General features: G+C 38.4%; 1 protein-coding gene and 1 long non-coding RNA gene across 2 annotated transcripts; both read left to right on the plus strand.

Moving 5' to 3' along the window:
• The first annotated feature begins 593 nt into the window (after positions 1–593).
• LOC113317154 (histone H2A variant 1) lies at positions 594–3,165 on the plus strand. The gene is made up of 3 exons (XM_026565278.1): positions 594–730; positions 973–1,082; positions 2,596–3,165. The coding sequence occupies exons 2-3, from the start codon at positions 975–977 to the stop codon at positions 2,890–2,892; spliced, it is 405 nt and encodes a 134-aa protein (XP_026421063.1). The 5' UTR covers positions 594–730; positions 973–974; the 3' UTR covers positions 2,893–3,165.
• A 1,129-nt stretch (positions 3,166–4,294) lies between these two features.
• LOC113317314 lies at positions 4,295–5,188 on the plus strand. The gene is made up of 2 exons (XR_003343423.1): positions 4,295–4,670; positions 4,875–5,188. It is a non-coding gene; the product is annotated as an uncharacterized LOC113317314 (long non-coding RNA).
• The last annotated feature ends 4,421 nt before the right edge of the window (positions 5,189–9,609 follow it).

Raw genomic sequence — 9,609 nt, forward strand, 5'->3', positions numbered from 1 at the left:
TGTTTTAGTATTTTCGCCCCAAAAACACCCCTTAACAGACACCTTTGGTTGGGGGAAGTAATTCATATCCCCAAATTAGTTTTGATATCCCCAATTGCAAGTTCTAATGAATATAAACATGATTATCAAATTATAAATATTTCTTATATTAAGATTAATATAAATAACTAGTTAAAGGGTAATTTGAGAAATAAAAATTAATTTTGGAGGGACAAAAATTTAAAACGAAAATTAGTTAAGGTCATATATCCTGCATGTAGGCGCTTGCCACGACCTTCAGATATGGTATCTTTGTATTTTCGAACCATGCCATGTGATGGTTGAACCGCTTTCTCTGGATAGGAGGAAGATCAAACAGAGAAGAGAATTTTCTATTTAAATCGAAGGGTGTGTTGGTAATTTTGTCTCTGAGGTCATCCTACATCGAAGAAGGTTGAGTACTTGAGTTTAAATGCTCCAAAAAGATGACAGTGGAATGGTAATGTCAGTAATTACGCTCAAATATAAGGCTAATGTGGTAAAATGACGAAAATTTAAAATCCAAATAGATTTGCCCACCAAAACTGCCCGCCTTTTTTTCTCTCACCTATTTTTCTGGCGATTTAAAGAGACCCTAACCCAATATTGTAGATCTCTGTTTGACTCTTCTCTCTCTCTCACTCTCTCTATCATTTCCAATATCCAACCTTTCAGTTCTTGAGTTCTGTCTCCGACTTCTTCACTAACCCAGGTTTGACTCTCTCACCGTCTCTCCGATTTACAGATCTAGAAAGTTCTTAGGGTTATTTCTTCATTTTAGTGATTTTCTTTCGTTCAAGTTTCTGAACTTTATCTGTTAGCTGAGTAAACCTAGATCTGTAACAATTCGTAAACCTTCGTCTTCTTTCCACTTTTACATATTTTTTAGCTTGATTTCTTGATTTAATTTGTTGATTTTTGTTTTTGATTTCATTCTATTTTATTTATTTTCAGAAATGGCAGGAAAAGGTGGAAAGGGTCTTTTGGCTGCAAAGACAACAGCAGCAAACAAGGACAAAGACAAGAAGAAGCCAGTATCTAGGTCTTCTCGTGCTGGTATTCAGGTAACTAGTTTTTTCAGATCTAACCATCTGAATATACTTTGTTCTGTAACTATTATGTGGATTTTATCTGTTTAAAGGGTGTCTGCAATTTTTGTTTAGGTCAGACGACCATGACAGATTTGTGATGCATTAGGTTTCTGTTTCATGATTTCCATGCAATTTTTGTGAAGATATGTGGTGTTTGCTTGGAGTATAAATTGGCTTTTTGTGTTAATTGGGTGCTATTCTCAATGACAGGAACAACCTTTAATGGAACTATTGAATTTGTGTTTAAAGGCTAGTAATTTCATAAGTTCTAGCAAAATGATGTGATGTCTTAGGTTTATGTTTCAGAATGTAGTTATAATTCTGTGAAGAAGATATATGGTGGTTGCTTAAAATTTGCTTTGAGTGCTATGTAATTTCATAACGTTAACAACCAGTGATGTGTAATCTATGACTCTAAGCTCATAGCTTTAACATCCAATGATTAATCTAGGAAATTGTTAAGGAAAGTTTAAGTTCAAATATCCATCTTGAAATGTCTGTGAACATGTAGGTGGTGCACTAAGCTTCTTTTCTATTTACTTATTATAATCTGGGTGAAGGAGATAATAATACTATAGTTGCTTAAAATGTGAATTTTGTAATATGCAATTTGCAAACATTAACACCCACTGATGTGTAACCTATATGGAACTGTAATCTTGAAGTGTTCTTTGAACATGTGAGTGATGCCTTAGGTTTCTTTTTCATTTAATTAAAATCTGGTTGAAACAAATATATGCTAGATGTGTGAAATATGAGCTGAGTGCTACTTGATCTGAAAACATGAACCCCTAATGAAACTATGTTGTTGATGGTTCAGAATTCTTAAGGCTAGATTAAGCTTAATATTTTAGTTCGAAAGTTCCGTGAGCATGCACGTTATCCAATGTTGTCTAAAATCAGGTTGTATCTGATAGAAGTGTGGTATTGTGAAATTTTGTAGTCGGCAGTTGACAGTCGACATACGAATACATGTTTCTTTGATTATATATCTCATGTTGATACTGATGGTTTACTCGTAATGCTCATTTTCTATAAAAGACAGTTGTTTGGTAGCTAATCAGCGAATGTTGCTCCTGTATGGCTACTCAACCCCTGAACAATTCCTGTTTTAAGAAAAGCTGGGACAACCAGCATTCTGGTAGCCAGGATGCTAAAGCAACAAACTCTTTTTCAATGATTCTTATCCACATACCTCTTATCTCATGCCATGCCTGACCTAATTTACTTTACCAGATTGACGAGTTATTTTGGCCTTTGTTCCTTATCTCGGCACTTAAAATTTCTATGTATGGAAATCAACCTAGCAGGCCCTGTACACACAGCAAGGTTTTTAGCAAAACTGATTCAGATACGAAATTGTAGCTAGGTCCTAGACAACCTTTATTTTTTGGTTCATTTGATTGCAGAAACTGCCCATATTCTCTGCCAATCTGATTCTGATTGTATATTTTTTGTTTCTGTCTCCACCCATGTGCGGTTCTAGTTTCCTGTTGGCCGTATCCACAGGCATTTGAAGCTTAGGATTGCAGCTCATGGGCGAGTTGGGGCTACTGCTGCAGTCTATGCGGCAGCAATTCTCGAGTATTTGACAGCAGAAGTACTAGAACTTGCTGGAAATGCAAGTAAGGATCTGAAAGTGAAGCGTATTACTCCAAGGCATCTCCAGTTGGCCATTAGAGGTGACGAAGAACTTGATACTTTGATCAAGGGAACCATCGCTGGTGGTGGTGTTATTCCTCACATCCACAAGTCTCTCATTAACAAGGCCACCAAAGAATGAAAAACTAGGGTTCCCACTAGGGTTTCCTGTAAGTTTAATGTCTTTCTCTGGTCTCTTATTTTACTTTCTGCCAATTAGGGACTTGGTGTTGGTTGTACCTTGTAAGTCTTAAATGTGTTGGTGGGGCTTGATTAGACATAGTAGTGTTCATACTAGTTTCAATTTCTTGAACCACTTCATCTTCTTTCCTTGCTTTCTAACTTAGATTGGATCTGCTTAATGAACTAGTGATTGTTGACTAAATCTGTTATTTCCTTTGGATTGCATCTTTTACCTCTTGGGCCTTTTGATATTATGTTAATAGATGTTTAGTTGTCCTAATACTATAGTGCTAGTGTCTTTATCATTAGCTAGAATTGGTCTGTATAGCGATAATATGCCTTGGGTTCTGCAAATAAAACCATTGTTCCTGGATGAGTTGCTGATAGGTCTCAATTCTGAAGCATTGGTCGTGGTACTTTTTGAGCACTAGAATAATTAGAGAAACTCTTATTAACAGAGCTATCTTATATAGATTAATTTAAGCCATAAGTTCTGTATAACTAGAGGGGGACTTGGTATCAAGTAGTGAGTGCAACAAAAACCATTGTTCCTAGATGGGTTGCTGGTAGGTCTCAATTCTGAGGCATTGGTCGTGGTACTTTTTGAGCACTAGAATTACCTGGATGAGTTGCTGGTAGGTCTCAATTCTGAGGCATTGGTCGTGGTACTTTTTGAGCACTGGAATTAGAGAAACTCTTATTAATAGGGGCTATCTTATAAATTAATTTAAGCCATAAGTTCTGTATACCTAGAAGGGGGACTCCGCATCAAGTAGTGAGTCAATGGAACAATTACGTAGCTGACTAGAGAGTACCTAGCTGTAAAAGTTGGCATGTATGGGGTTGCCTGTGAACTAAGTTCTAGCACTATGGTAGGTGTCACACCCCCAAATGCACCTTCCAAATTTTCTTCAGAGATGTGGCACCAGGATTTCTTCAGAGATGTGGCACTAGGATGGTTCTCTTTTTTAGGATGCATCACCGAAATTCAGCCTCATATGCTTCTTCACCTCCAAGCACACACTTAACCACCAATGTTAGGTAAGGCTGCACAAGAACCGGTACGGAGTCCCTGTACCGGTCTGGAACCGGAAAAAAGAACTGGAACCGGACCGGAACCGATCAGAGCGGTACATGGAACGTAAATGATATCCAGAACCGGTGTAGGATAGGTACAAGGACCGGTTCTAAAAGCCCATTCCCGGTAGGTACCGGACCATAATACCCGATGAATAATAGCCGTCGATTTTTTGAATAGAAATAATCTTGACCATCAATCCTAGGTATTGGTAGTTATCTTTATCTATGAGTATCGACTAATAACTCAATTCATTCTTCTTCTGTTTTTCTCAGAACAGAAGAACCATCCTTCACTTCTTCTTTCTTTTTCTTCTTCCTCCATCTTTGAGTCTCTGACTGAGTGAGTCTCTATAAGATTCGTCACCACCGCCTTCTTCACCACCACCACCACCATCATCAATTACCAACAACAAGTTTGTAGTGATTTCGATTCGCGGGATCAGTTTGTGAAAGAATCACACTAGTTTTTATTTCCTCCAAGTAATCAGTAGTAGTTGGGGGAAAATTAAAGGTTGGGTAACCATAAACAAAGCTATAGAAGTTGTTTTTCCTTCTTCCATTCATAAGCAATAATTGGTGGTTTGAAGATAAAGCTTCAAGTGAAGAAATTTGTTTCTGGTGTTTGTTGTCCTTGGAGATTTGGATTAGCGAGCTAAGGTTCAATTCCCGTAAATAGTCTATTGATTATCTATGTGATTGCATGTTAGGTTTTGGTTAAAATTTAAAATTTCAATTCTAATTCCAATTTGACCTAATTCCTAATTTTCATGGCTGATTTAAGAAAAAAAGTTCCAATTTTTGTTTGTTTTTGATGTGTGTTTAAAATGTTGAGTTGGGTACTTACCCAATTTGATTTTACAGGGTTTGAATTCATGAGTTTTAGCAGCTGATAATGATGCAGTGAGATTGTAGAGAAGAAATGGTGCTGAGCCACATAGAGTTGCAGGAACTGAAGGACTTGGAACATGGCAGATGGTTTGAGTTAGTTCAGTTAGGAAGTTGAGAAAAAGAATTGCGATGCAGGGATATAGATGTAAGAGATGGTGGTTTTGCTGTTAAGAAGTCAGGGAAGGTTGAGCTGCTGTTATAATTTTGATATCCAGAGAATGGAGAATGTTTATCTTAAGAACATAATGTTTTAATGTATTAAGAACACACTGTTATTCCTTTGTTTATCTGAGGTTGTGTTTGTTGTGTATGTAAGTATTGTTTTCAGGTAAAAACACGGTACCGGAGGTACAGGTACAACACCAGGTACAAGTACAGGTACCGGTCCTCAAAAGGATGTACCGGTCAACACCAAGTACAAGGATCAGTTCCATAAGAGAACCGGGCCGTACCGGACTATGTGCAGCCCTAATGTTAGGGTTCTAAACCTTTACACTGGATATAAGCTGCAAGAACTAGAAAATAACAGGGATAAAGCACCTTTGTTTTGGGGATAACAACCTCTGCCTTTGGTGAACGAACTGAAATAACTTCTTATTATTGATAATCCCCTTTTACAAGTTTAGGCTCGAGCTTTATATATAGCTGAACAGACTTGTTAAGCAAGCAACTATCTAAGGAAACCTGTAATACTAGGAAACTAAATACTAAACACGTAAAGAATTCAAACACCAAGCTAATAAGCTAATTATAATAAAAGAAATAGGAGTTGGCACCGCAACATCCCACCCTGCCTGAAACAAGGCTTGTCCTCAAGCCTCTAACTCTGGAAAACGCGCAATGAGATCATAAGCATCTTCCCAAGTCGCATCATCTTTGGAGTGGCCCTTCCATTTGATCAACCACTTTGTAGAAACTCGGTTTCCTTTCTTATACATTTGCCTGTCTAAAATTTCTTCTGGCTCTCATTTGTCATAATCGATAATGGCAGGTAATGTAGCTTCAACAGGAACAGTATGACCAATCTTCAGTTTTAACTGAGATACATGGAATACAGGATGTATTCTACTAGTGATAGGCAAGTCTAATTTATATGCCACAGATCCAATCTTCTCAAGAACCTTAAAAGGTCCATAAAAACGAGGTGATAGCTTCGAAAAAGATTGATTAACAACTGTTACCTTCCTGTAAGGCTGAAGACGAAGATAAACAAAATCATCAACTGAAAATTGTCTTTCAGTTATATTAGAATCAGCGTAATTCTTCATTCGAGCATGTGCATCAGATAAGTGAGATTTTAACATCTTCAATGTGTTATCTCTGGCACGTAAATTCAAATCCACATCATTCACAGGGGTGGAACCAGGTAAGTAAGCCGAAATTGTTGGAGGAGGACGGCTGTTAAGGGCTTCATATGGTGTCATCTTAATGGCAGAGTGATAACTGGTGTTGTACCACCATTCGGCCCAAGCTAACCATTTAAACCAATCTTTTGGTTTCATGCCAGCAAAACATGGAAGATAACATTCTAGTGTACGATTCGTGACTTCGGTTTGCCACCACTTTGAGGATGATAAGCTGAACTTTTACACAGTTTTTTATCTTGCATTGTAAAGTAAGAGTCCCAAAAATTACTCATGAAAATCGGATCTCTATCACTTGTGATGGTCTTTGGCATCCCATGAAGACGCACTACTTCGCATACAAATACATCAGCTATTGTACTGGCATAATATGGATGAGACTATGCAACAAAGTGTGCATATTTTGTGAGACGATCAACAACTACTAAGATGGAACTCTTACCATTAGAAAGTGGAAATCCGTCTATGAAATCCATAGAGATGTCAATCCAAACATCAGAAGGTATTGGAAGTGGACTTAAAAGGCCAGGAGGAGCTACAACTTCAGTCTTATTGCGTTGACAAGTCTCACAATGTAGAATATATTCCTTAGTCTCACAATGCCAAGTCTCACAATGTAGAAAATTTTGCTGCAATCTCTTGAAAGTTCTCAAATAACCAGAGTGACCACCCAATGGAGTAGAATGAAAATCATGAAGAAGTTTTCTACACCATTCTGAAGAAGAAACAACCACAATTCTTCCCTTATAACGTAGCACCCCATTTATGTAAGAGTAATTACGTTTACTGGTAGGATTGAGCTTCAACTGGTCGATTAATGCACATAAAGTGGGATCAGCATGACATTCTGCAATAATGTCATCAACACCAGAGAAAATTGGTGCAATTATTGCCAATAATTGTGGATTAACAGGTCGAGATAAGGCTTCGACAGCTTTGTTTGTCGAGCCACTGCGATAAATGGTTTCATAATCATAGCCCAATAACTTTGAAACCCACTTCTGTTTTTCAATGGAAGAAAGACGTTGCTCCAAGAAATACTTCAAACTTATATGGTCTGTATAAATCTTGAAATGACGACCAAGCAAATAGTGTCTCCATTTATTCACAACAGAAACAATGGCAAGCATTTCTTTGTCGTACACAGATAGGTTAAGATTCTTACCAGATAAAGGTTTACTATAGAAAGCTATAGGCCTTGCACATTGCATTAGCACAACACCAATGCTACCACCAGAAGCATCACACTCCAAATAGAATTCCTTCGAAATATCAGGTAGAATGAGAACATGCGTAGTAGTTAAAGCCTGTTGAAGTAATTTGAAAGCAACAATTTGGTAGGCTTTGAAAGGGGACAGAAAATAAGAGCAAGAGGAAGCCTACTTGTTAACCGCAAGTGCACGGTGTCGATTGTAGCTTGTGCAAGAACGGGTCATTTCCACAGGGACTAGGGTGTATAGTTGAAGTTTTTAAGCTAGTTATCTAAATTAACAAGGCAGTAAGTAAAGCAATGAGGTAAAAGTGACAGAGAACAAAGAAACAGTGAAACAAAGACAAACAAACCAAGGCCGTTAGCCAAGGGCAGTGATAAAGAATCAAAGGCAGGTCTTCCAACTATGTTCTTGTCCCTTGTTAGTTATCAGTCAGCTTCTAGGATTTCTGAATAACTAGATGACAGTTGCGGTTCAAAGCCGGCTGTTCATCTAAGGGTTGGTCTAAAAAGGAGGCTAAAGTCACTAAGATGAATTCTAAACCTTGTGGTAGTTGGGGCTCTCACACTGCAACTACCCGCAGAGAAGCTTGCTTAGTGTTTTAACAACCTATAAGGATATTCAATCCTAGACAATTTAATCACAACAAGATCAGAGCATGGATAGGATAAAAACAATTGAAGTTTACAACATCATTTAAAATAAAAACTAACCCTTGAGGCACTGGCTATTCCAGTCCTCTTGGGTGAAGCACTGGCTAGTCCAGGCATAACCACAACACATACCCACACCTTCTATTTATACCCAGAATTCAAAATTAGGGTTTACAATGTTTTCCCCCAAATTCCCAAATTCAACAGTGACAAAATTAGGGTTCCACTCACCTAATTCGATTAATTAAATCACACCCATGTCGTCGTTGTTCCTCTGCTTGCTGTCTTTTCTCCGTCCTCAGCTATTTTTCTCTGCCACGTCCATCAATTATCGTTCCCAATTTTCAAAACCCTAGCAGTAGGGGAAATCAGTGAAAGAAATTGGTAGACGTTAGAGAGAGATAGGGTAGTGATGGGTTGGTGGTATAGGGTGGTGATGATTTGATTTCTCGAGCTCTGCTCGAGTTGGTGGAGGCAGCAGGAGAAGGTGGTGGGAATGGTGGTTGCAGAGGAGGTGAGGGAGAGAAGAACGAAGAGAGAAGGGGGTTGTTTGGTTTGGGTATAGATATTTAGTGCTCGGGTGTTGGGCGGTTGTAGAAAATTGGATGAACAGCGAGGATGAGCCGTGGGATGTGGAGATGATGGATCGATCTAACGACGAGATGGAAGGAAGCGACCGTTGGATGCGGAAGTACAACGAAACTGACGGCTCAAGATGGAGTTAGGTGCTATAGTGTTTTTCAAAAGCTTCAGAATTTGATGAACTATGATGAAGCGACCGTACGATGCTGAGATGATCCAATCTGACGGCTGAATATGAAGACGGGTATGGATATTGGAAATGGGTTTGGGTGAGGGTTTTGGGCCTTGGGTATGCCAAGCCCATATCTTCTTTAAGAACAATTCTTCCTCTTCAAGCCCACTTCCAGTTGATCCGGCTCTTGCAAACATCATTCTTCGCTGCCTTTCTGCGGGAGTCTTTGCCGTTTCTTTGTTCTTTTCGCTCTGTGAGTTAACCAGGCTTTATTTAGTACCTAAAAATGCAAAATTAATTAAGAAAAGTATTTATTCTTGAAAACAATGAATATACAGAATATGGGATAAAATGTAGAATTAATGCACAAAAGATGAGTTAAATGCCAAGAAAAATATATAGAAATATGCACTTTTTAGCACTCATCAAATACCCCCAAACCTGAATTTTACTTGTCCTCAAGTAAAACAAAACTAAGAAAATCCTACCTATACCACTGTCGCTGGTCTCTCGAATGCATTTAGCGTATGCACTAAGCCTTTTAAACCACTAAGTGTCCCTAGTGGACGAGTGAAGTCTCGTGAAGGTTTGCTTAGAACGTACCTACAAAGTTCTAGGACAAAATATAAGCTCAGATTCCATGAAATGTGACATGTGCAAGACAGTAGAAGCTCACAGCAAAATGGAGATGTCAATCTAGCTATCAAAGGCACAATCCTAGCACTG

Source organism: Papaver somniferum, chromosome 10, assembly GCF_003573695.1.
Source record: "Papaver somniferum cultivar HN1 chromosome 10, ASM357369v1, whole genome shotgun sequence".
NCBI lineage: Eukaryota > Viridiplantae > Streptophyta > Magnoliopsida > Ranunculales > Papaveraceae > Papaver > Papaver somniferum.